Source organism: Pseudoliparis swirei, chromosome 6 (assembly GCF_029220125.1).
Source record: "Pseudoliparis swirei isolate HS2019 ecotype Mariana Trench chromosome 6, NWPU_hadal_v1, whole genome shotgun sequence".
Classification (NCBI taxonomy): Eukaryota; Metazoa; Chordata; class Actinopteri; order Perciformes; family Liparidae; genus Pseudoliparis; species Pseudoliparis swirei.
The window spans coordinates 7,109,213-7,136,423 of record NC_079393.1 but is presented as its reverse complement, the minus strand read 5'-3'; the positions used below and the strand labels follow the sequence as shown (position 1 = coordinate 7,136,423).

General features: G+C 44.7%; 2 protein-coding genes across 4 annotated transcripts in view; one reads left to right on the top strand and one right to left on the bottom strand.

The window, feature by feature from the left end:
* Positions 1-1,763, top strand: part of mon2 (MON2 homolog, regulator of endosome-to-Golgi trafficking) — a 33,894-nt gene extending 32,131 nt beyond the window's left edge. For both annotated transcript variants that reach the window (XM_056417191.1, XM_056417192.1), the window contains 2 exons: positions 449-531; positions 1,015-1,763. In XM_056417191.1, coding sequence (XP_056273166.1) covers positions 449-531; positions 1,015-1,178 — 247 coding nt within the window. In that variant the 3' untranslated portion in view covers positions 1,179-1,763. The remainder of the gene's footprint in view (positions 1-448; positions 532-1,014) is intronic.
* A 6,685-nt stretch (positions 1,764-8,448) lies between these two features.
* The window catches only part of ppm1h (protein phosphatase, Mg2+/Mn2+ dependent, 1H), a 30,186-nt gene continuing 11,423 nt past the window's right edge, over positions 8,449-27,211 (bottom strand). For both annotated transcript variants that reach the window (XM_056416949.1, XM_056416950.1), the window contains 7 exons: positions 22,805-22,917; positions 22,590-22,674; positions 22,292-22,410; positions 16,647-16,710; positions 11,657-11,764; positions 9,957-10,108; positions 8,449-9,736 (listed from right to left, as the gene is read on the bottom strand). In XM_056416949.1, coding sequence (XP_056272924.1) covers positions 9,589-9,736; positions 9,957-10,108; positions 11,657-11,764; positions 16,647-16,710; positions 22,292-22,410; positions 22,590-22,674; positions 22,805-22,917 — 789 coding nt within the window. In that variant the 3' untranslated portion in view covers positions 8,449-9,588. The remainder of the gene's footprint in view (positions 9,737-9,956; positions 10,109-11,656; positions 11,765-16,646; positions 16,711-22,291; positions 22,411-22,589; positions 22,675-22,804; positions 22,918-27,211) is intronic.

Sequence of the window (27,211 nt, the reverse complement as noted above, 5' to 3'; positions counted from 1 at the left end):
CAATAAATAGATTTGTAAGATGCGAGATGTTTCTCCTGTGGCCGTGACGCAACATCACGACACCGACTTATGAGTCTGACGACGTGAACGCACTTCAATTAAAATGCTCCAATTAAAGCGCTGTCCCTGAACACACCGGTTCATACTGGTTCCATACATGAACCTCCTCATTACTCAGACATGTTGCCCAAAAGATTACATCTGTTCGCGTCGCTGTTCTTGTGAATATCTCCTAAGTGAAAGAACTGGCTTCCTCTCGTCGGTACAGAGCAGATTAAATGCGTCTTTTATTTCTTACTTTTTCCAGCTGTCTGTAATTTAAATGTCATGTATTCATCCAACGCCTCTCGTCTCCCTTCTATTTGTTTTAATTTTTAACCCCATTCTTGAACTGTACAAGTCTTTGTCGCCAAATCCGGTCTTTTTTTCCCCTTCTTCTTCATTTCAGGCAACAAGTGACCGAGATCATCTTCGTCCTGAAAGCCGTCAGCACTTTGATGGACTCGCTTAAAAAGACGCAGCCGGAAAACGGTGAGTACCACGCGACGTCACGGATTAAATAGGTGCTGGGAAGAGGAGGCACGATGAGGAGGAACTTTAAAAATACAACAACGCCAACCCAGCGATCATCTATTGTTTTCAGATAAATGTGTCAGTGTATACGGTCGCGTCCGCTTTTCAAATTACTTTAATCTCCGATCTTGGGTGGAACTGTTTACGTTCCCAGCCAGGTCAATTACAAGAAATGTGGATTATTATTAATTTTCCCCCCTAACGCACTAGATTGAAGTGAGACGTTCTAAAATTAGGTTTTTGAAGTGTCCTTCAGGATGTTTGCATTACGCCGTCGGAGCAAAACTCATTTCCATACACGCCTGTGGGGATTTTATGATGGCAATGATTTCTCTAACGTTCTATCACAACTCTCTCTCTCTCTCTCTCTAATCCTCCCCTTTCTTTCCTGTTTTTTTTTTATTATCCTCCGCGATTCCTTTTTGTTTCCCCCGCCTGCAGTGGACGGCAACACGTGGGCTCAGGTGATCGCCCTGTACCCCACGCTGGTCGAGTGCGTCACGTGCTCCTCGCCCGAGGTGAGCTCGGCCCTGAAGGAGGCCCTGGGGCCCTTCAAAGACTTTATGCAGCCGCCCGTCTCCAGGGTCCAGAACGGAGAGTCCTGACCAGGCTCGCTCAAATTTGTTTGTTTTTTATAATGAAGAATTCTTGAACGTGTCCTTTTTCTCGACCCCTCCCCCCCCTCTCCTCTACGGTGACATGAAGCAACCTGCAGATGACCACCCCCCCGACCTTCAAACGCCTCATCGTATGCTTCTCATGTGAGCTGATTAAGCCCCGCCCCTCCCCCCACATTCTCATACTGACTGCACTCTTGTGCAGATAAAAAAAAAAGAAGAAGAAATTGCAGTGTTTCCTCTGGGTTTAGTTTGTTTCTCTTTCCCCGACGAGGCCGAGTCGATGTACAGTGTGTGGTGATAGTGTTGATGTAATTAACTAAGAAAATAATTAAAGAAAATAAAATAAAAAGCAGAGGCTTTATCGATCTTTAAAAAAATGAACACTTAGACTTTTATTTTGCGACATTTTCAACGGTGTGGATTTTATGCAAGAAAACAAATCTCGCTGTAACATTCCATGTCATCTTCAGCCAGCCGTGTGAGAAGAAGGGATGTACTTGTGTGTGTGTAAAATAAATGGGACGGTTCTACGATCAGCTCTGTGGATGTCCGATCCAAAGAAATAAACTCCCCCGGGTGCGTGTTTTATTGACCTTCCTGCTGGGAAGACGTGCGGGCTGTGCCTACATGTACCAGGATGCATTGCGCCATCAAAGGAGGAAATATTCTTATACCTAAACCTAAAAAATACAACCATACACCTTTTTTTAATTTTTTATTAAAGTTTCTCTTTTACATCAAAGACTGTTTTTTTTAAACACCTTGTTGAATCATTAAAGGAAATTTCTTTCCACTTTTCCAATAATCGGCAGCTCTGGTTCGGTTGAAATAAAACCTTAAATGCACAGTAAGATGAGAACATATGCAAAAGCCCCGCGGTTTCTCTCTGCGGCGGCTCGTTGGAGGCTCTCGCTTCTTCTTAGACCGTTCAATTAGAAAAACATCATGAAAGGAGTTGCCTCGTCTTTTCCAGTTCATCGTGCGGAGGAAACTCTTTCATGCGGCGATTGGCGCTACCTGGATTGTGATTTTTTTTGTCTGGCTTTTATTTTGAAAGGCGTAATAAAGTTAGCCGCCAATGTGATTGGTCGATGACTTTATTTACTGGTTCCGATAAATAATTGTTACGCTTTTTCACGACATATCTGCGTTCTATGTGAAAGAAAGCTCCTTATAACAAAAACTACCATTTAAAGAAAGATATTGTCACGCTTAATTAATCGCACCACAAAAAGAAGAAGAAAAAACTGTAGACACCGTGATAGATTTGTTTAAATATTCACGAATTTTGCCTAATTTGAATATTTTACAGTATGATTACCATATTATAAAGAGGCCCACACAAAAATATTGTCATCCATGGTTATTAAATGAACATGCTGATAACCCCAAAATGTCCCCACATGATTTGAATATTGTGTACTGTTATTAAGATGTTATTACAGAAGTACATGTATTTGTTTTTCCTGGTGGGAAGATATCATCTCAAGGGACATTTTTGAAGAGAGTTTAAGTGTCTGTCTCTTACAGCGACGCTCAGAAATAGCAAACACCATTTATTTATTTATTTATTTATACTCAACATATTGTGCTCAGTATAGCCTAAATGTCCCTCTGTCCCCTGGAGGGTCCCCGAGCCCCGAGTTTCGTATCATCAGTGGGTCAGATAAGGGGAATGGACCGGTTTGTAGTTTTAAGGAAAAAAAGAGGAGGAGTCTGATAGAGAGGGGGGAGGAGCCTGGAGGGACCAGGTCTGCTTGGGCGGGGCTTCCCTTCTTATTTCAAGTCCGCGCAGAAGGAGGAGCGGCGAGGACGGACCGTCTCCGGCTGTGTGGGAATGGCGCTGCACGGTCCTCAGCTTCAAGATATATATATATATATCTTTTTATGCCTTTTTTGTGCTTTTGCTCTAAATATTTTCGTCGTCTCCGTCCGGCATTTTTTGACCACGCACTGGCTGAGGTAGTAGTTTGTGCTGTTGGTTGGGTTGCGACACTGCCCGCTATGGAGATGACTGCGCAAGCTACTGCCTTGCTAGTGCTGGTTGCCTCCACTTCAGCACGAGAGGAGGGAAAAGAAAAGAAACAAGGGGGGGGAAGCAGCCGCTGTTACACGGTATTAACAGGTAATGCACGCGCCGCTTCTGCCGAACACACCGTGTTGTACCGAATAAGATGCAATGTCCTACTTTTTAAAAATCGGGAAACGGTTCGTGTGTTTTTGCAATGTTGCATTTAAAAAAAATATCTGTATCGTGTTCCATCCAATAAAGCACAGAGGTCGTGAAAAAGACGAGAGAAAAAACTAAACTTTTGTATGCATTTTTTATTTTTACGACGTGAGATTTGACTCGTTGACATGCATGTAATTTTAATTAGGGGTGGGGGGGCCCACACCTTTTTCTTTCCTCTCGCAGCATGGAGCAGAAAACGTGCACACGTATTAGCAGGATATCCGACATGCAAGTTTATGTAATCTATGCACGAGGAAGTCGACATCTTGTCTGGATTTGCTTTAGTGTAGAGAACATTAAAAAAAAGAACGAAGCATGTAGGTCAACAGGTGAGAGATGAGTGACGTGGCTCCTGCTGCCCACAGAGGTATCCGACATTACATCTGCTCCGAGACACACGCACACACCAGGCGGCAAGCCTCTACCCGGCGTCCTTTTGTTGATAATGGCTGCATGCCACCAGACAACCGCGCGTTCCCTCCTGTACCTGAACGCCTCATCTGTGCAGGGCAGAGCTCGGGAGCATGAATCTGCGCAGCGATGTCCTCGTAATAATCTGATTATGCTAAATCTGGATGTGTGTACATGCGTGCGTTTGAACTCTTATGGCGTGCGCAGACAGACACGCCACATGACCTAACCCCCCCACACACACACACACACACACACCCCGCCCCCACCCTCACGGGCGGCGTCTTCACAAGAGGTCTGGGAGCGCGGCGCCAATGTGGGTCACGTGTTGAAGGGTTAACCTTTTGAAATCCTCCCTCTGCGGCCCAGCAGCATCTGGTTGGAATGGCATGGGCAGCCAGGGGTCTCGTGACGGGGAGGGGGTGGAATAATGAGCTTTGATTGGCTGCAGGAGGGTCGATAAAACCGGTGGGGGGGGGGGAGAGAGAGAGAGAGCCTGCAGTCTTGAGTTCAGACTCAGACCCTCACAGCCCAGAAGGACTGAAGAGTTAGTCCTTCGGTTGACCTCCCCGAGAAGACGTGCACGAATTAAGAGTTCACACGTGTGTGTGTGTGTTTTAAGGCAGAGTTCTGAATCTTGGCTCCAGAGATGCACGTCGGTTTAAAGTGGAGCTTTTTCTTTTGCAGAAAGAGCACACAACCCACACTAACACGCACACACACACACGACTTGTGGCTATTGTCAACCCCGTTGAGTAGCAGTCCTGCAGGTCTGCGTCACGCCTACTCGAATAAGAGCCTGTCTCATCTTTCAGAAATGCAAGTAATCCAGCCTCCAAAACATCGTTTATCAAACCCTGACTAAAGAGAGCCGGGGGCCGGCGAGCAGCTCAGAGGCTCGGCTCCATTGTCCTCATCCATCTTGTGTCAGAGCTCTCGTTTGAGCCGGGGCCGCAGATAAATCATACTTCAGGCAGCCGAAAAGCCCCAAAGCACTTAATTCCAGCCCCCTGTGGAAAATACCCGCTCGGATGGTTATCACAGCTGCGGCGCCGGAGCGGCCGCACCCTTCGTCCTGGTCCGGAGCGTCGACCCTCGCATACCTTCACACGGGCTGCCGCTGTCATCCGACGCACTCCCACGGCATCAGTTCTGAAATATCGAGGTAGGTAATCAGTAATAAGCATTAGAACATATATTTGCCGGTTTCTGCTTCTCAAATGACTACTGGTTTCCTTAAAAGGATTTTAAATAGGGCTTCAACTTACAATTTATTCTATAATTAGTCTCCAATTCATTAATAGTTTCTATAAAGTCAACTGAACATTGCCCATTTTAAATATGCTAGAGGACACGATGGGTTAGATATTGCATGTCTTGTTTTATCCATCCAGCAGTCAGGAACCCAAAACATATTTCAAGTGATTACAATATACAAAATCAAGAAAAGCAGCAAAATATACAATTTATGTAACTTCCAAATGTATATTTTGATCTTTGGACTGTTGGTTTGGTGAAAAAAAGTCATCCCCTCCAAATGATTATATCGATTAAAATCGATTTATAAACAATCAGCAGAACAATCGTCAACATAGAACATAAATTAAATCATCTAATTATAAAAATAAAAAAAATGTAATGCAAAAATACCAAATATTTGATATGATGATTTGCTTTTATCTTTTTTTCTACACATTGAATATCTTTCAGTTTCTGTTACAGTTAGTCAGACCAATCCAAATACACATCGAGCGAATGATCAATCCATCGAGCTCAAGAACGTAAAGATAAAAAACTCATTTAGAGCACGGTATCTTTTCAATGAGAGGAGGAGGAGGCGTGAAGGCTGCGGCCTCCGGCAGCGCCTCACCTTTACAGCACAAGAGATGAGTAACTCGCTGCCAGCCCACTCAGCATCCTCCTCAGATCCATCCACGGGAGGGGCGGGAGGGCTGTAACCTTGGAGAGAACAAACAGCCGCCCACAGGAATGACTGTCATCATTGCCGTCATGCAATCTGGACCACACACACACACACACACACACACAGTGTGTGTGGAGAGTAGGAGTGGGGTGCCTGATCAGAGCCGGCCCGACTGGAGGGGGATGCGGCGCTGGCCTGCGGGGACCAGATGGCTCTTCGGGCTTCTGCGGAGGACCCGGGAGTGTGAGACTCGTGGCCATCTTTAGTGCGTACATGCATCCTTTATTGTATGTTTGTGTGATACTATGCGGCTATAAGAGATTATAAAAAAGAATTTATTATTGTGATATACATGGGCGGTCCATCAATGAATTGTCTCTGCTCTGTTTTCCCTCAGCATCAACTTCTTCCATTTATTTTTTTTTGCTCACTAATTTCAATAAAGGCAAAATATGAATACGAAACTAGATCAAAGATTTTAAAAAACTGATCATATTTTGTAATATGAATGCTAAAAGGCTACATAATGGGGTTTATTACCTTCGCATTGAAAATGCGGAAGGTTATGTTTTGATCGCCGTGTATTTATTTATTTATTTATTTGTATGCGTGTTACTCGCACAACACAAAAAGTATGAAACCGGATCGCATGAAATTTGGTGGGATGATTGGATATTATCCGGGGACCATTTGATTAGATTTTGGGATCAATCGGGTCAAAGGTCAAGGTCATGAAAAGGTCAAAATCTTCTTTTTACCATAGCACGGTCAATTTTTCATCCAATTGGTATGCAACTAATGCCAAAATGTTCATAATTCAATGCCCAATCTTGTGATATGCGAAGGTATGCGCTCTACCGAGTGCCCATTCTAGTTATTCTCTAAATTCATACCTGCTCCTAAACTTCCCCGGCATAAAAAAAAGCAAAAGTAAGTTCTTTTTTCTTTCTTTTTAAATCTATGCTGGATTTAAAACAAACAAAGGGCTCTTCCATAACAGAAGACGCGTTGACTCGTCAAAGCACAGGTGTTAATATTTAAATGAGTGTCGGCTGAACTCCATTCGGCTGCTTCATTGTGGGGGTGTCGTGCATACTGGGTCACTTCCACCGCTTATTGGGACACTCGATAATAACGGCGCCAGCGTGCAACGCCTCTGCTTTCGAGTCAAAATGTCTGCTGGGAAAAAGGCCCACTTCGCCCAGCCATTGCCACAATCTGCACATGAATCCTGCCGTCTCACAAAAAAAAGTGTGTTCGAGGCACGTAAATCATGTAAATCGTCTCGTGCTCCCAAAAAAGAAAGAAAAATGTATCTCGTTTCCTTTTACTACTCGCAACCCAATAAATCCGCCGTGTCACGAACTGGGAAAGCTCGAGTCGGTCATTTCATCTTCAGGTATTTGCACCTAAACTTCAGGGCTCTCAAGTTTTGAAGACAGGCAAGAGTGACTTTTTTTTGATTGGCTGATAAGTGGCTCCTCACAGCAGAACTCCAGGGGAGCGCTTGATTCCTCCACGGTGAGGGCAGCGCGGCCAGCTCATGTTGGCGCGCTGCGGCACATTAAAACATTAAATAGCCGAGAGTTTTTTTCAGCGTGAGAAATACGATGTGTGGCGGGAGTGCGTGACTTAAGACCGAAATGCGTGAGTGTCACGCTCAATGCGTGACACTTGAGAGCCCTGAAACTTCTACCCACAAATGTTGAAATTTGTTCCACACCCGCTTTAAAAAAGAAAAACAAGTATTTAAAAAGGTGCTACGTTTGATAAATCAGAGCATTATGTCAGCGCTGTTGCCGTCGTTAGCGCTGTTAGCTTCCGTTAGCTAAATTTTTAAGTGAGACGTTGAAGTGAAAGGCCGGTTGGAACAGGGACGCACATCTTGTGCACTTTTCAAGTTGTCTTTCACCAGTGTGTGTGTGTGTGTTTTCGTGTGTGTGTGTGCTTCAGTGTCATATTACGCCCCTCAGACCAGCCTCCAGTGTGAAATCGTCTGTCGGGCTCTCCGGTGAACCGATACCCTTCATCGTGTCACTCGACACAGCTCGCCAGCGGTGATTGTTTGATTCTTTTTCAGTCGAGTAAAAGTCCGAGCCGAGCAGAATGTCTTCAGGCCCTTTTGGAAATGGCCGTCAAATCTGTTTATTGGATGTGAATAAATGTAAAAGTAGCCGTTTAACACGGTGCAGGCAGGCCGTGATGTTTAAAGAATTCAAACAAATGTTATTCATGAAATCTTTCAAATAGTATTAAGTCCAATTAAAGAGTCAGGACATTGAATTATTAAATAAAATACATTGTATCCTGAAGGCCAGAATCACTCTTAAACCTGTCTGTACACCAACTAGTTATCAATAACACAGCAGAGGAATGTGCAGAAGATTTTTTTATTTTTTTAATAGAGCAGAAAAGAGATCATTTAGGCCATTTTTTCTTTACACCTTTCCTTAGTTTCCAAAACGGTGCAATATCGCTTACAGCAAGAGAAAGGACAGAAGAATCCACTGAAAACATTATTTACATCTTTACATTTAAATTAAGTCACTGTTTCATGTTCCACCAGCTTCAACAGCGGTCGAGATGGAATATTTGCCACAATGAGGAGAAGCTGAAATAACTCAACGAACCGAAAATGTGGGAAAACCAATGAAACGGGGAACAATAGTGATTGCAGACACATTGGGTAAGCGTTGTACATTTAATCTTCTGCGGTGGTCGTGTTTTTCATCTTTATAGGGACAATATATCCAAGTGTTGCTAAGAAAAACGGTAAGCGCGATCGCACGACAAATGAGTTATTGACCACAATACGTACACAAATATAGATTTTCTCGTACACTATTCGCACACAGCTTCCGGTGAGGCTGTTTTTTCCTTCAGTGCTTTTCCCAAACAAAAAAAACATGTTGCCGGAGCAAATCACGACTGATTATTGTCACACGGAGCAGCCGCCGATGCACCCGACGTAGCATCGGAAAAAACAGCCGCTCGAAGAGTACAACGTGTAACGCGTAAACCGATAAAAAAAAGGAAGTAAATGATGAGGTAGATGGCTGATGGGGAATGAGTGCAACGAGACTTCTTTTGTTTCCACCTTTTAAAAACTGAATGAAAAGCCCCAGAGGCTACCTGTAGCGCGACGGCGAGAGCCGGGGTCTCGGAGCTCCTCCGGTTCCGGGTTTTCTTCATGAATGCGTTTCTTCATTTTCAAAAAAAAAATGGAATTTCTCTTCAGTCGTGACGTTGGCAAATTAATAGAAATATGCAGCATCGGGATTAACCGCTGACGTATCGTCGACGGGCGACTGGACGCGGCCAATTAAAACGCTCTGCGTGGGACAGGCGGTGTGATTCATACGCACAGGGCGTCCTTCATGTTAGTGTTTTTTTTTTTTTTTCACACTGTACAGATGTTTACTCAGACACACTTATCAAATACCTTGGAGTATTTACATTTTCACATTTATAAATAGTGTGCATGAGATGCCCGTCGCCATCTCTCACCCATGAGTCTCTGCTCTCAACCTGGGACGGCATCGCAAGGGGCATGATGGGGTTTCCTCTGGATTGGGGGGGGAGGAGGAGGAGGAGGAGGAGGAGGAGGAGGGGCGTAGCCAAGTAGTAGTTCAACTCTTCAACGGCTCTATTTTTATTTTTCACAAAAAAAAGAGATCACCCTGATTTGAGGATGATCACACACAAAAAAATATATCCCATTCCTGACCAAAGACACCTTGGATCCCTCAGCAGAGGAGGGGGTCCACACTGGAGCACGAGGGGGGGGTGCGTGGGACTTCTCCTCGTCGTCGTGTCTCCGCCGCCCGCTAGTCCTGCTTGTTGCCGTGCGCGAGGGGGATGATGTAGACGGAGATGTCGTCTCCGGAGCCCAGCCGGTCGTTGGAGATCCTCCAGCCCCGATCCTTCAGCACCCCCCGCGCTCTCATCACGAGGTCCTGGGCCGCCATCGTGTACCTGCCGCAAAACAAAAAGTGAAGAATGATGGAGGCGTCGTCTAATAATCTAAAAAGGTTGAACTTTGGAAACCAAGCTTAAAGGAGTCGGAGCGCCTCCTTCACCGTGTAAGAAGCTTCTCCTCCTGCTTTATCTAAATGTTTGGCTATTTGCATAATTCCGACAAGATAACGGCGTCCATCGTCTCCGAGTGAGAGCGGGGGTGAGAGGAGGTTCGTGCCTGTGCTGGTCGTCGGCGTCGCAGTTGGCCAGGAAAGAGGCGACCGCCTCGGCCACTTCCTGGTTAGAGAGCACGTCCCACAGGCCGTCGGTTCCCAGCACCAGAACGTCATCGGCTCCGTGCTCGCACTCCGCCAGAGGGTACACTTTGACCTGCAGGAGGAGGGAGGAGGGAGGAGGCAAGGGGATGAGAGACGCTCGCTTTCTAGGAATCAATTCATTTGGACCCGTCGTATGTACATTTTTTACGGAGTTGACGCATAGGAGATTATTGCCGTGCAAAGTTGGCAGAATGGAAATAATATTACAGAATAGAATATCTGAATCCATTGTATTAGTTTTAATATTGGATTTTATTTTGATTTTATTTAGCGATGGTGCATTGTTGATTTAACTATTGAAAAAATTCCTTTAATAATACTAATTATTTGGGAGAAAGTAGTTCAGAAACGTGTGGATTACTCATAGCAACAGGCCATTTCGAGGAGGACACGTTTGCGTTGTATTTTGTTTCATTTCTTTTAATAGAAGTGAGCACCATAAATAATACAACAAAGGGGGGGGGGGGGGGGGGCGTCTTTCTCAATTATACTTTTTGGAGGTCATTGATGAATAAAGATATCCAAAGAGAGAAGTCACTGTGGTGAATCTGGTCCGGCACAATCTCTCAAATTACCACAGCGTTGAAAAGAACTGCCGGAGTTTAAAAACTATTTTTATTTCATGATCTGATGACCTTGAGTGTCAAGGTCGGCTCGTTTCTGCAGCTTTTCTTTAGGACCAGAGCAATCGGGAGTTCTAACTTCCCACGTGTGCATGGAGGGCTCTCCCACACACTCCTTTATATAATAAAATCTATTTTCTTCCCTCTTATATTTAACCTCTCATGCTCCGGGTTGACTTATTGTACATTTACTAACGATGCGTCTGAAACAAGAGCGACAACAAGCATCAAACAACACGCGGCCGAACTACGACTGAACTCGTGGGGCAATGAATTACAGATCGGGAGTGTTCTTGCTCTTCGTGACTCCTGCGGTGAAGGAAAGGAGTCATGGGAGAGCGGCGGCTGGGGAGGAATGTTAATGTGCCACGTCGTTCACACCGAGCACCGCTAACGGCGTTCCACATCGTAAGTAAGGAGGCGGAATAAAAAGAAAGATCCGCCACGCCGCCAACGATGTGAAGTGTCGTCATTATCATTGGAGCAATCTAAAACATGTTGAATGAATTTATTTTATTTATATTATTTTATTTTATATTATTTTATTTCTTTCATTTAATTTCTTTCATTTCTTTTATTTCTTTTATTTTTATTATTTCTTTTGTATGCAACAACTGAGTTTAGTAGCATAACATTTAAATAAAACAGTTATATACAGAAATGTCTGCCCTCAAGGTTAAAATGTTGCTTTTTGGACCTTCAACAATCACCAGGAATAAATAAAGATAAAATAAAGGTTTGTTTGTTGTTGTTTTTTTTTTTACACATTTGTCCATCCGACTAATGTGAATAAGACGTCTCTGCTCTCGAAAATATAGCTGATATCAAACAGTGGAAATGAAGGAAATCATTCAGTGAAGTGGCAGTTTGAGAATTAGCTCGTGTTGACAAGCGAACAGTCTTCGCGTCGTGAAGAAGACGAGTTCACGTGAACGAGTCAAACAAGACATGATGAAACACAGACCCCCCCCCCCTACCTCGGGGCAGCAGGACAGGAAGGGCTTGATGTAGATGTTGGAGTCGTGCACTTTGAGGTTGTGGTCCCCCAGACCCCGGGTGACCCCGATGGTCGCCAACACACGCGCCTGCGAAAAGATCAGAGGCACGAAAAGATGAAGGGAAGTAAAGACGAGTCCCACCTTTGAAAGAAATATATACATACGTATACATACATATATATATACACACATATATATATATACACATATATATATAATATATGCATATATATAGTATATATTATATATATATGAGTATATATATATGTGTATATATTATATACACATATATATATAATATACAGATATGGCTGTCGAGGTGGTGCCCAGCGAATAATGTGGGCTACGTAGACAACTGGAAGACTTTCTGGGGAAAACCTGATCTGATGAGGAGAGACGGCATTCATCCCACGTTGGACGGAGCACGTCTCATTTCTGCGAATATGACCAAGTTGATCACCGGACTTAATCTATGACAACCCAGGGTTCAGATCAGGAACCGGGAGCAGAGTTGTAGTTTAACACCCTTCTCTGCTCTTCCATTCGAGCAGTTACCCACCCATGACTTTAGAGTAGAGACTGTGTCTGTCCCACGGCCACTTCAATTAAATAAATTAAAAGTAAGCAGAAGAGGAGTCGTACACAATAACCTTATACAAGTTAACACCATTATTTCAGCAGTGCAACAAAATAGGTCTATTAAATGTGGTCTCCTAAATATTCGATCTCTGTCATCTAAAGCTGTGTTACTGAATGATTTAATATCAGATAATCACATTGATTTATGTTGCCTAACTGAAACCTGGCTGAGCCATGAAGAATATGTCTGCCTGAATGAATCGACTCCTCCAAGTCATATTAATACTCACATTCCTCGAGGCACCGGTCGAGGAGGTGGAGTAGCAGCCATCTTTGAATCGAGCCTATTAATTAATCCTCAACCAAAATTACACTACACCTCATTTGAAAGCCTTGTTCTTAGTCTTTCACATCCAACCTGGAAAACACTACAGCCAATTTGATTTGTGATTCTGTACCGGCCACCAGGTCCATATTCAGAGTTTATATCTGAATTCTCAGAATTTATATCAAGCTTGGTTCTTAAAACCGATAAAGTTATTATTGTTGGAGATTTTAATATCCATGTGGATGTTGATAATGATTGCCTTAGTGCTGCATTCATCTCCTTGTTGGACTCGATTGGCTTCTGTCAGAGAGTACAGAAACCCACTCACAGCTTTGGCCACACGCTTGATCTTGTTCTTACTTATGGCGTTGACATTGAGCATTTGAACGTCTTCCCACAGAATCCTCTTCTGTCAGACCACAACCTCATAACTTTTGAATTTATACTACCGGGTGTACTCCGTTAGTCAAAAGTTTCTACACCAGATGTCTAACTGACAGTGCTGTAGCTAAATTTAAAGCGATTCCTTCTGTATTTGATTCGATACCACGTCTCAATATAACAGAGGACTCCTGGTCTAACTTTAGTCCGTCCCAGATTGATCATCTTGTTGACAGTGCCACAGGCTCTTTGAGAATGACACTGGACTCGATAGCCCTCTGAAGAAGAAGACAGTGAGGAAGGAGGTTTGCTCCTGGTATAACCCTCAGACCCGCAAACTAAAGCAAGCGTCACGAAAGCTTGAGCATATGGCGTTCAACTAATCTCGAAGAATCCCGCTTAGTTTGGCGAGATAGTCTTAAAACATATAAGAAGGCCCTCCGTAATGCCAGAGCAGCCTATTACTCATCAGTAATAGAAAAAATAATAACAACCCCAGGTTTCTCTTCAGCACTGTAGCCAGGCTGACAGAGTCACAGCTCTGTGGAGCCGAGCATTCCTATAAACCTTAGTGGTAATGACTTTATGAACTTCTTTAATGAAAAGATTTTAACTATTAGGGACAAGATTAATATTCTCTTGCCCATAACCAGTGCCAATCTGTCCTCAAGTGGAATGGCCTTGGAAACCGCTGTATGCCCTGGTGTATATTTGGAGGGCTTTTCTCCCATCAACCGTGACCAATTATCTTCAACGGTTTCTACTTCTAACCCATCTACCTGTCTCTTGGACCCCATCCCGACGAGGCTGCTTAAAGACGTTTTGCCTTTAATTGGCGGCTCTCTATTAGATATTATCAATGTGTCTCTGCTAACAGGCCACGTACCACACTCCTTCAAGGTGGCTGTTATTAAACCTCTCCTGAAGAAGCCCACTCTGGATCCAGAGGTATTGGCTAACTACAGACCGATCTCTAACCTGGCCTTCCTCTCCAAGATCCTTGAGAAAGTGGTCGCAAATCAGTTGTGCGACTTTCTACATCATAATAGTTTATTTGAGAAATTTCAATCAGGATTTAGAAAACACCACAGCACCGAGCGGCACTGGTGAAAATTACAAATGACCTCTTAATGGCAGCAGATAAAGGACTCCTCTCTGTCCTGGTCTTGTTAGACCTTAGTGCTGCATTCGACACCATTGACCATGACATCCTGTTACAGAGACTGGAGCAGTCGATTGGCATTTCAGGCACGGCACTAATTTGGTTTAAATCCTATTTATCAGATCGATCTCAGTTTGTATTTGTAAACGATGACGCCTCGATAACCACCAACGTTAATCACGGAGTTCCACAAGGTTCCGTGCTTGGACCAATTTTATTTACCTTATACATGCTTCCTTTGGGCAATATTATCAGGAAACACTCCATAAACTTTCATTGTTATGCAGATGACACTCAACTATATTTATCGATAAAACCAGAGGAGAGCAACCAACTCTGTAAAATTCAAGCATGTCTTAAAGACATAAAAACATGGATGACCTGCAACTTCTTGATGTTAAACTCAGACAAAACCAAGTAATTTTAATCGGCCCTGAGCACCTCAGAGATCAATTATCTGGTGATGTGGATTCTGTAGACGGCATTGCCCTGGCATCCAACACCACTGTAAAGAATCTTGGCGTTATCTTTGATCGGGACTTGTCCTTTAACTCCCACGTAAAGCAAATCTCAAGGACTGCATTCTTTCATCTACGTAATATTTCAAAATCAGGCACATCTTGTCTCAAAAGATGCAGAAAAATTGGTTCACGCGTTCGTTACTTGAGACTGGATTACTGCAACTCCTTATTATCAGGCTGCTCTAATAAATCTCTTAGGTCCCTCCAGTTGATCCAGAATGCTGCAGCTCGTGTTCTCACTAAAACTAAGAAAAGAGATCACATCACTCCTGCACTAGCTGCTCTGCACTGGCTCCCAGTAAAATCAAGAATCACTTTTAAAATTCTTCTCTTAACCTACAAAGCCTTGATTGGTGATGCTCCATCATATCTTAAGGAGCTTGTAGTACCATATTGCCCCACTAGAGAGCTATGCTCACTAAATGCGGGACTACTTGTAGTTCCTAGAGTCTTAAAAAGTAGAATGGGAGCCAGAGCCTTTAGTTATCAAGCTCCTCTTTTATGGAACCAGCTTCCAATTTCAGTCCGGGAGGCAGACACAGTCACCTCGTTTAAGAGTAGACTTAAGACCTTCCTCTTTGACAGAGCTTATAGTTAGGGCTGAATCAGGTTTGCCCTGGTCCAGCCTCTTGATATGCTGCTATAGGCTTATAGCTGCCGGGGGACGTTTTAGGATGCACTGAGTACCTATCTTCTCTTTTTTTCTCTTCTTAAGGATGAATTTTCATCTCTCAATCACACGTTACTAACTCTGCTTTCTCCCGGAGTCCTTTTGACTTCACGTCTCATGGGGTCATCGGACCCTATGAGACGGCATAGATCTATCTGCCTGATGGATCATTGAGGTCTGGGTCGTGGAATTCCTGCTCCTGACTACGCCACTGTCCTGTTGAGACTCCGCCTACTGTTGAGACTCCGCCTCCTCCTCCCCACCGCCATCTGCCTGATGGATCGTGGAGGTCTCCATCGTGGAATATGCCTACTATGAACTATTCATACACTGTCATATTCATTGAATGTATTTTAACTCTAAATCTGTCCTTCTGTACACATTACATCTATTGCACCTGTCCATCCTGGAGAGGGATCCTCCTCTGTTGCTCTCCTGCAGGTTTCTTCCTTTTTCCCCTGAAGGGTTATTTGGGAGTTTTTCCTGGTCCGATGTGAGGTTTTGGGGCAGGGATGTCTATGTGTACAGATTGTAAAGCACTCCGAGACAAATTTGTAATTTGTGAAATTGGGCTATACAAATAAACTGAATTGAATTGAATATATACACATATATATATATACACATATATGTATATATATACATATATATATATACACAAACATATATATATATATACACACACACACTGCACCAGGGATGAAGTTGAGACTCACTTCATTAAATCACAATATGGCTCCGGTAAGGAATAACCTGCGTCGATTCCCTCGTGGCTCAACACGTGGGAACCGTTCTCTGGACGGACGAGCAGCCGGCCGGGCCTCATCGTCAGTGTCTTCCAGTTCTGGGAGCGCCTCAGCGATCGTTCCCCCGGGGCCTCCGGACGCCATCAAACTCATTTACAGGCTGTTGCGAAACCCCTTCCCCCCCCCCCCCCCCACCAATTGCTATACCGCCGCCACCACGGCCCCGCCCCCGCCGCCTCTATTAAAGGCTCTCGGCGAAGGGGCTGGGGAAGTGGGCTAATTGAATCCACGGTCCAGCTCATGAGACCACCGCCGAGGGAAATGTCACCAACGGCGCCCCGAGCTCGACCTTTTCCTCCGCGGTTCGTGTCCGAGCGCGAACGAGACCGTCCTGCAAGTCGGAGCGTGTCCCTTTTTCATCTTTCCTTTCGTCACCTAGTCCCACCTTTTGACTCCTGGCTGTGTGGAAGTGTATTGGTGCCGGATGTGGAGAAGGGGGGAGGAGGGGGGGGGGTCTGACTAACGGTGCCCCGGTGAGCTTTGATTACAGGCCCCACGTCTGCGGGAAATAACATCTCTTACCTTCTTCCCTTCGCCGTAGATCAGGGGAAACTTCAGGTCGTCGTCCTCGATGGTTTTATACGCCCTGCGCGGAGGAGAGAGGACACTTTAATGGCTCTGTGGTTTATGGCGGGGGCGGGACGTACCCCCCCCCCCCCCCCCAGTAGGCCTCACTAGAGTGAGAAAGAGTATGCTGGGGAAGGAAGAGAGAAGAAAGAAGAAGAAGAAGAAGAAAAATCCACCCAGACATCATCACACGGAGCCCCGAGCATCATTTACAAATAAAGGGACGTCTGTGCGAGGATGAGACACTCCTGGTTTACGGTGGGAGACTTTGTGTGTGTGTGTGTGTGTGTCTGGATGTAAATGAGGCAAGAGCACCCACGTTTACATTCCCCTGCTCTCAGAGCTGTGTTTAAACTTCCGACCGATGAATAATTTAGTCTTCAGACGGCGCGCTGCAGTACGAGGAAGAAGAAGAAGAGCGTCTCATGCTGTATGTATTCATGCCACGTCTTAATTAAGAGACACTTTCCCCTCTATTACTGCAGCTCAGAAACCAGTCTGGCTCACACGGCCCAGTCCAGTTGAACCGTGTTGCCGTACAGCACCAGAAACACGACACATGTGAGCCGATTTCCAGAAGAGCTGCCAGCGCAGAGCTTTCCCTCCGCAGCTCACGCTCGGAATAAAAAGCCGGCCTCCTCACCTGGATCAGAGAGCGTTTAGAAATACAGCTTAGTCTTTTATTTGAGACTGGAGGAGAGAAAAAGGAAGTTTTGAAGCTTTTGATGTGAAAGAAACGACGAACAACTGGTCCGATTATAAATAAAGAGTCATTTGCAAATATCATGTGACACACACACACACACACCTTATCCAATGTATGCCAGCTGCTGCGTAGCAGATTATCAGGGACCTGGATGCTTTTTACATGACTGCTGGTTCCACTCAGAGACCATATGTTTCCACCTTAGGCGAGCACTATACTGCTGCACTCAGCACTTTTTTTTCTCCTTCTTCTTCTTCTCCTCCTTTAAAAAAAAACAGTGAGCAGAGCGAGGACCGTTACAGGAACGCGGACTCTTCAGGAGCGGCGAGCTGTAGAAGAGTCTCCTCTCCCTCGTGTTTGCAATATTCATGTGGAGAAAAGAAAAGATAAAAAAAAAAAAAAGATGGAACAACTTGAACTGAGTTAACGAAAAAGGATCTAATCGAACGGGCGCGGATCTCGCCATCTGCTTTAAAAACACCTTTTTATCTTGCCGCATTAACTTCAAAACTTCTCCCGTTTGAGTATTTAACCTTCACAACGCAACCAGACGCTCGTTATTATGTCATTGTTTCAAAAGAGGCATTAAGATGAAAACGGGGACGCTCTCCCTCCGGAGACTCGTGTTTACAGCCGATCCGTCCCGTCACGCCCGAGAGAACGAGCTTGTGACAGAAAGAGAGGGATGCACATTAATCCTGTGGGGGGGGGGGGGGGGGTGCTCAAGGGGCCGCTCTGTTTGACCACAACACTGAGCGCTTTCACATCCGAGGGCTGTTCGGGTCGCCTGATACGTTGCAGAGTGTGACCGAGTGAGGGAGGGAGAGAGAGAGAGGGGGATGGGAGAGGAGAGGAAGAGAGGGATGCAGTGGAGGGGGGGCGGGGTATCATTCTCTCTGCAGGTGACGAGAGACAGGCAGACAGGTGGGAGCAAAGAGTGATGTCACCTCCGCTCGGTGCTATGAGGGATGCCAGAGAAATCATTAGCAGCTTGTGCTCGGCATGCTGATCCATCTCCACACACACACACACACACACACACACACACACACACACACACACACACACACACACACACACACACACACACACACACACACACACACACACACACACACACACACACACACACACACACACACACACACACACACACACACACACACACACACACACACACAGGCTGTTGCCGTGTCACCGGGCGGATGAATCGGAAAGTTCGATGCATCTGACAAACGTCTTTTTTTTTTTTGGCCAACCTTGAGGGGCTTTTTATTTTATTTATTTTTTCGCAGATTGAGCGCGAGGGGACTCTTCCGGGAGCGAAAAAAAAGCGAGGCTGGAGCCGAGCGACGAGCGACGCTCTCCAAGTCGCGTCGGTCGTATCGGAAAGGAAGCGTAACGGAGGAGAAAGGGAAGATGAGAGGGGAGGAGGGAGACCGGTCATTGTCCACAGGACCAGGAGGAGAAGAGACACCCTCGTGGGCGCCGGAGACAGACGGCTGGACCGACGTCCATTGTCTCTTATATTTGCCCTCCCATGAGGCCTCAGCACCATCTCTCTCTCTCTCTCTCTCGCCCTCCCCTCTTCTCTCTAGCTTACATTTCTCTCCGTCTCTGAAGCAATTGTCCACGGCCGACCGCTCCCCATCCATCACTCCATAACAGCAGCGCCTGTCCACCCTGGACGGCGCCTGCCATTACAGTGTGTGTGTGTGTGTGTGTGTGTGTGTGTGTCGCGGGGGAAGCGGCCAACTGGCCGAGAGGAGAGGGATGAGGCAAAGGAAGCGAGGGAGGAAGACGGAGAGAGGTGGGCTGCGGGCCTGTATGCCTTCATTAGAGCGTGGCCTTGATCACTGATGCCTTTGAGGGAATTGGATGCTGGTGTACACACACACACACACACCCACACACACACACACTGACAGGAGAGTGTATCAGAAAGCTGCAGAGACATGAATACAAAAAAATCGGAGAAAAAAAAGCTCCTTTGTAGCTCTAGAGCGTCTCAAGTGCACCTATACGCCATGACACGATGATGTTACCGCCCACGCTCGTCAGAGGCTCCGCCCCGCCGGATGACAGCGGTTTAATTCAGGACCCGGACTTTGAGTCCGGGCGAGAGTTCTGACTGACCTACATCTGCTGAACCTCCCGGTTCCTCTCTCCTCGGTGTGTGTGTGTGTGTGTGTGTGTGTGTGTGTGTGTGTGTGTGTGTGACACATGTTCTACGAGGAGGTAGACACAATTTAAAAAACGTGTCCAGAATGAAGAGGTTACATTTTTAAATAACTTTATAACCAGAGCTTAAAGCAGCAGGGGTACGTAGTCAAGTGCAGGTACTCAAGTGCTGCAGCTTGAAGCTGTAGGGTAGGTCATGTGTCAGTGTAACCTCTTTTGATATATTTTTTTTACACGAGGTGAAATTCTCTTGACACACCGACAGCAATCAATAAATAAAATGCTCCGACGAAGAAAGAAAAGCAAAAAGCAAAACGCAGGACTTTCAACCAGCGAGCGCGAGTCGTGACGCCCTCCTCAGTGAGTGTGTGTCTACTTATTGCTTTTTAGGACGTTTTTTAAAATTATTTTATGATGAGGCCAGTGTTTGTGATCGTAACCTGTATGTTTATTGCTTTTCATGATGTTTCTGTGATAACCTTTCTCTCCCTTAGTGAAGGCTTGTAACATCTGGCCACAAGGACTACGGTTGAAATGAGGCCTGATAGCTAAGAATGAGACATTCACCCCTGGGTGGATTGATGTGTACGGACCCTGTTCAAATAAACACAGAAATGAAACTAGAACGGACACTCGGTAGAGCGCATACCTTCACATATCACAAGATCGGGCAGTGAGTTATGAACATTTTGGCATTAGTTGCATGCCAATTGGATATAAATTGACCGAGCTATGGTAAAAAGAAGATGTTGACCTTTTCATGACCTTGACCATGACCTTTGACCCGATCGATCCCAAAATCTAATCAAATGGTCCCCGGATAATAACAAATGATCCCACCAAATTTCATGCGATTCGGTTTAATACTTTTTGAGTTATGCGAGGAACACGCAAATAAATAAATAAATAAATACACGGCGATCAAAACATAACCTTCTGCATTTTCAATGCGAAGGTAAAGAGAATGAAAAGATCTTGTTAAAGAAAAGTTATTGCGATGTTTACAGATCTTTTATAAAATAAATAAATAAAAAAGCCTAACCATGATGTTTTCCCTAAACGTAACTCAGTGGATTTGTTGCTTTATCTTAATGTTAAATAGTTGTTGAGGTTATTTCACATATTTATTATCAGGATCATTTTGGGGGAGTGGCTTCGGAAGGAGGCCTCGAAAAAAGTACAATATTTAATCGTCATACGGAGAAGAAGTAGCAGGAGATCTACATATTGAGTATGTCAGATATATCTGCAAACATATTACTTGAGTAAAAACACTTACTTAATATGGAGTTTTTTTTTTATTGTGGCTAAACACAAAGTGGAATTCGTGCACAAATAATGTGTGCTTTAAACTTACAGCTGAATGCTGAACTTTGTTTGTGGAGAATGCAGCCAATAATAATGTGACCTCAGGTGACCTCAGTAGCGGTGTGTGTTTGTCCTTAAAGTCACATGTTTTCCTAGAAAAGGGAAAACACAGTTTACACTTAAACGCTGCATTATGCTCTCTCTCCCTCCCTCACTTCAACCCTTTCTTTCATCTCCCCTCCACCTTTCCATTAGTACTTCAGTCCTCACATGCCGGCTCTTTTCTTCCTCCTCACACTCTGTTACTCGACCCCGTGGACTGGTTTCATCCCTCTCTTCTCCAGTCAGATAAAGAGCTGTCCTTAATGCGCCCACACATTCCTGCTCGCCTCCCTCTCAGGCGCACACGAGTCGGCGTGTCAAGGCCGCGGCGGCAAGGCGCTCCTCGTGTCAGCGGAGCGTTAGAATGGCTTTAATACCATAATAATATGGGAGGGAGATTGCCCCATTTTAGTCTAAAATCTTAGAATCTCGTTTTTTAAATCTAGAATAATCTGATCAAGTAAGTTTGACTATGAATCTGATTCCAGCTTTCTGTCCTTTACAGGTTTCCACACTTTTTTGGTGTGGAACTGCTTTTAATGTGTAGAAATTCCAGTTGTAATTACCTTCGCATAGAAAATGCGGAAGGTTATGTTTTGATCGCCGTGTATTTATTTATTTATTTGTATGAGTGTTCCTCGCATAACAAAAAAAGTTTTAAACCGAATCGCATGAAATTTGGTGGGATGATTGGTTATTATCCGGGGACCATTTGATGAGATTTTGGGATCAATCGGGTCAAAGGTCAAGGTCAAGGTCATGAAAAGGTCAACATCTTCTTGAATCGCATGGAATTTGGTGGGATGATTGGTTATTATCCGGGGACCATTTGATGAGATTTTGGGATCAATCGGGTCAAAGGTCAAGGTCATGAAAAGGTCAAAATCTTCTTTTTACCATAGCTCGGTCAATTTGTATCCAATTGGCATGCAACTAATGCCAAAATGTTCATAATTCAATGCCCAATCTTGTGATATGCGAAGGTATGCGCTCTACCGAGTGCCCATTCTAATTATGTCTTTGAGTACCTTGAACAGCGCTATATAAATCTAATGCATTATTATTATTATTTACATAAAGGGTACATTATCAACAAAAAATCACTCAAACGCACAAAATACCAGCAAGTGATGTTTCTGCGAGGCAGAATGATGATTACTTTGAAGTTTAAGGATGTCAACATGGTTTTTTGTGTGCATTTTAAACAAATTATTTTTGTGTGTTATCCTCACGGTGACTCGTGTATCGTATTTGATGTTACGGGATGAATTAAAACAAATGTAATCAAAAAAAGCTCACGCACCACCCCGACATGGTGAAGTCACGGTACAGCATCCTCTTCCCGACCTCCTTCCTCTGGACTCGCCTCGGGAATTCCAGATGTGTAAACTCGTTCCCTAATAAGTGGGGCTGCATGTAGGCCTTCAGATATGGAAAGAAACAAGAGGAAGATTGACACACCCGGGGGAGAGGAGAAACAATTGCACAGGCTATGGAGCCGGCAATGAGCGCAGGCGGTGAGAGAGAGAGGGGGGGCGGGGGGGGGGGGGGAGGCCAGCTCCCCAAATATCTGACGGCTGAAAGAAAAGATTCCTTCTCACCAGGAACTGCAGCCGCTGTCGCTCCGACTCCGGCGTGAACTCTGTCGACATGGGGATGACCTCCCCGGCCCGGATGATGATGGCTCTGAGGGAGTGGAATACATCTCTGTTTATTCAAACTGGGAAACGGTTGCAAAAAAAAAAAAAAAAAACGCAAATAAAAGACGTCATTGCAAAAAAAAGGTGCACTCGTTTTGTCCGCCTGAGCGTCTCACCTGCTGTCACCGGCGTTCCCGACATAGAGCTTCCCGAGCAAAAAGACGACGGCCAGAGCGGTGCAGCCGCCCGAGACGTTGAAGACGGCCTTCTCCTTCTCGATCTGCACGTCCTACACACACACACACACACACACACACACACATTTATATCTAGAGCACATCATCCAAACTCATCATCTGCACATTAGCATCTTTTTAAATCATCGTAGCCTTCAAAAATAACTTCTTCCTCCCGTCACGCTGCGCCACAAAGTATTTAACCGAGAACCTGATGCAGAGTAAAACCTTACCCTGGTACTTAAAACTCACCGTTATGCTATTATTAATTATAGCAGCGTAATTAACTCATTCGTCAATAGCGTCATAAGTCAAGGAGCAATAAAGCGTAATGGAAACCCAAAAGGGATCGGAGGGAAAGTTTGGAGCGGCCGCTGGTTACGACACCGGTTAATTAGCCCAGATTCATTCGGTGCTAATTAAACCCCCCCTCAACAAAAAAAAAAGATTAAAAAAAGACCCCATGCTACTGTATCAATTCATTAATTAGATGAATAATCAACCCGTCAGAAAATTAATCAAAAGGCCAACTTCAACTCCTAACCGAGCTGCTCACACGTGGTTCAGCCCGTGCGCGCTCCCCCGCGGCTACTGTTGATGCTAACGGCTCCCGAGGGGCCTTTAAATGGCAAAGCAGAAACAGGAAGTCGTCCCGGAGACGATGCACGACCCCTGCGGCGCCTCCTCGTCCTCCTCCTCCGCTTCCCTCCGTCGCTACATCGCCATCGACTCACTGAGTGGGAGGAGAAACGCTGGCGAACACATTTGCGGGAAGGCCGTCATGCAAGCCTCCGTCAGATTAAAACTGTGTGTGTGTGTGTGTGTGTGTGTGTGTGTGCGCAGAGTCTGTGTGTGTGTGTGTGTGTGTGCGCAGAGTCTGTGTATCCCTGACAGGAGACAGCAGTGGATGGTGTTTGTTTATATATATATATACACACACATACATAAATACATACATGTACATATATATATATATATATATATATCTATATTATACACACACATACATATATATACATGTACATATATTTATATATATAAATAAATAAATTAATTTAAATACACATGCGACCGGATGTTTCCGTATGACTTAGTAAGCTTGTGTGAGACAGAACTGCTGTGTGTGTGTGTGTGTGTTTGGGTGCATATGTGTGTTCCTGAATACCTGCACTCCATCTTCCTGTCCAGTTTCAGAACAAACACACACACACACACACACACATTACATACCACTGTGGCTGCTGCACACATTTCTCAAGAGTCAGGGAGGATGGAGGATGGTGTGTGTGTGTGTGTGTGTGTGTGTGTGCATACGAATGTGTCCTTCACCCCTAATTGAATTATGAGTCCACAGCGAGCCGTACATATTTATCCTCGCTGTGTGCTGCAGGCAAAATGTTCAATAATGAAAACGTCTTCATAAACAGAAACGCCTTCCTCCAGACGAGTGACGGCTCAGTGACCCGCAGGCGAAGAGGGAAAAAAAAGGTTTCTGCACTTCTTCAAATTAAACTTGTCATTGTTTCCTGGAAAGAAGAAGAAAGAAAAAAAACGACGCCACGAGAGATAGGACTGACGAATCAGGAATGAGCGAATTTCACACGAGTCCCACATGACATCATGTGACCACATCGTCCATCACCACTCAAATATCTCATCTGGAGCTACAACTCAAATCAACTCATCAATATATATATATATACACACAAAATGGAAGAATGGAGTTCTGAACAATATTGAAGGTCAACCGTGTGGTAAACAAATCCGTTAGTCTCTTCAAGTATCAGTCGGTGTGACCTGTGCTCATTGGTCAAAGGTGGGAAAAGGGGCGGGACAAATGAAAAACAACAGAGAGAAGACAGGTAGAGCGAAGGAAGAAAAAAATTATATTATATATTTATATACGTATGTATATATATATATATATATATATTATTTTTTTCTCCAGACTAGCGCTGACCTGCGAGCTGGACTCTACTGAGGTGAGGTAGCAGCCGAGCAGCGGCTGCAACTGTTATTATGTTTCCTTTCATGCCAATAACTTGTGTGGGGACAGTTTTTTTTTTTTTAAAGAAAAGAAAAAGAGCGTATCGCTAACTTGCATAGATTTCTATATTTAGTCTCCTCACATTAAGCTCTTGGCTTACTCTGAAATTGATTCTGAAATGGAAACTATTGGCCCATTAACCAATGAATAGAGGGGAGGGGAGGGGGGGATTAGTAGTTTTAATTCTGAAATATAAACTGCTCTTAGCTAGTGTAGCAAGTTAAACTAATCAATTTCCTCAAATTTTTATTTTTTACATCGCTGTGAAAACATCCTCTTCGAACTATTGTATTTATTCAAGTTTCTCGCCTCAAATTAAAATCAGACGAGATTACGACCGGCGGGGCGGGGTCGTCCTTCAAATCAGAGGACCGGCGAGACGCGACCCGCTGAGCTCCACATGGACTGGGCCGGCTCACTGGTTCCCAGTTTACAGTCTCTGGGCTAAGCTCAGCTCACCGCCTGCTGAATAGAAGCCAATAAGCACATTTCCCCCCAAAAATATTGAAATGCTGATAATCATAAAGTGAGGAGGCATAGGATATTCACAAGTGGCAGCCTGCACACACACACACACACTGAAGACGGTCTCACGGTGGGCTCCTCTCCCCGACTCTCTGAAACCAGCCCACCGACCGCCTTTGTACATGTTGCGTTTGATGTTTACACCCCCGAGTGTTTATCGGGGCTTCAGTAGCACACACACACACACACACACACACACACACACACACACACACACACACACACACACACACACACACACACACACACACACACACACACACACACACACACACACACACACACACACACACACACACACACACACACACACACACACACAAAATGAAAGGCGGATCCCGCTGATAAGATACAGAGAGACTCAGTGAACTCTCAGGCGGGAGATTTAGAGAGTAACCCGACCTGCCCAGGATTCTCTTGACACTTCCCATTTTCTTAAAGAATGAGCTTCATTAAAAAAATACAAATAAGACAAGGGGGCTTTGGGGGGGGGGGGGAGATGCTGCCAAGATCGACTTTTCGGTCATTACTCAGCAACAAGTAGAAGTGACAGTTTTTTAGTTTTCAGTTTCTCCCAGCAAAAATAATTATTGAAATAAAAAATGGCAGCCGTGGAGGAAAGCAGACGCTGTTTTTCCAGGTGGTTACGCCGGTGTGTGTCGCCTCGCGGGCTCTAATTACAATTAGTGAGACACGGAGCAATGGACTGGGGGAGTAAAAAAAAAAAAACTCTGCGAAGAACAATTTGAGACCATTAGAGAGCTTCGGGAGCCGCGAGCATCGGGGAGGTTTATACAGCGGGAGTGCAACTGGTTGGAACGGTGGACTTCGGGTGCGATTCCCCTTTAAGACCGAGAGAGAGAGATAACTAGACGCAGACACTATTATTTATTGTTGAAAGTGGATCCTAATATCAGTAATCTATTAATCCAGATGCTTTCTGCTGATTGACGGCACGCTTATTTCATTGTGACGTAACAATGTGCAACTGTAGTTCACAACTCGTAAAGCAAAAATCCCATCATCATTATAACCATGAATTCACAATAGGTTTCTGAATTAATTAACTGATCCTTCTATAATCATTCATTACACCTACACATGCAGTAAGTGCCCCAATATTCTTATATCACCTTTTTATGGCAGTGGCGTTTGGGAGGAATATGTAATCGCACACCGCCCTCTAGTGGTGAAGAGGTGGAAACACAGGAGCCCTGTGGGATTGTATTTCCTGATTCGATTGAGCTGCACTTCCCTCTATTAAGATTCTAGATCAGGGGCTTCAAACTCATGTTCACCGTGGGCCACATCCGCTTCACGGCCACCTCTTAAAGGGCCAGTGTACCTGAAACATAACGAACATATTGTTAAATAACTCTTTTTTGTATTTGATTATTGTTTATTTGAGTAGAAATATTGTACAGAAGAAAATGTCTCCAATATAACAACGTAAATCCATTTAATTTGAAACCTTCAAAATAAAAGCACGGGATATTTTTCTTAAATTTCTTTAAGAAAAGGAGATTGCGTGTCTTTCAAGCCGTCAGGGGGCCACATAAAATGACATGGCGGGCCGGATTTGGCCCGCAGGCCTTGTGTTTGACACCTGTGTTCTAGATGAACCTCCTCAAGTGACGTTACTCTACACTGCCGCTGTGTGTTGACCGTGGTCACGTGTTACTGGGAGAGGAGTCAGTGCTAGTCTGGTTTCTGGAGACCAGGAGGGTCACAGCAGAGGTCATCACAGACGGGGTCTGTGGTCCGACACAAAAGTA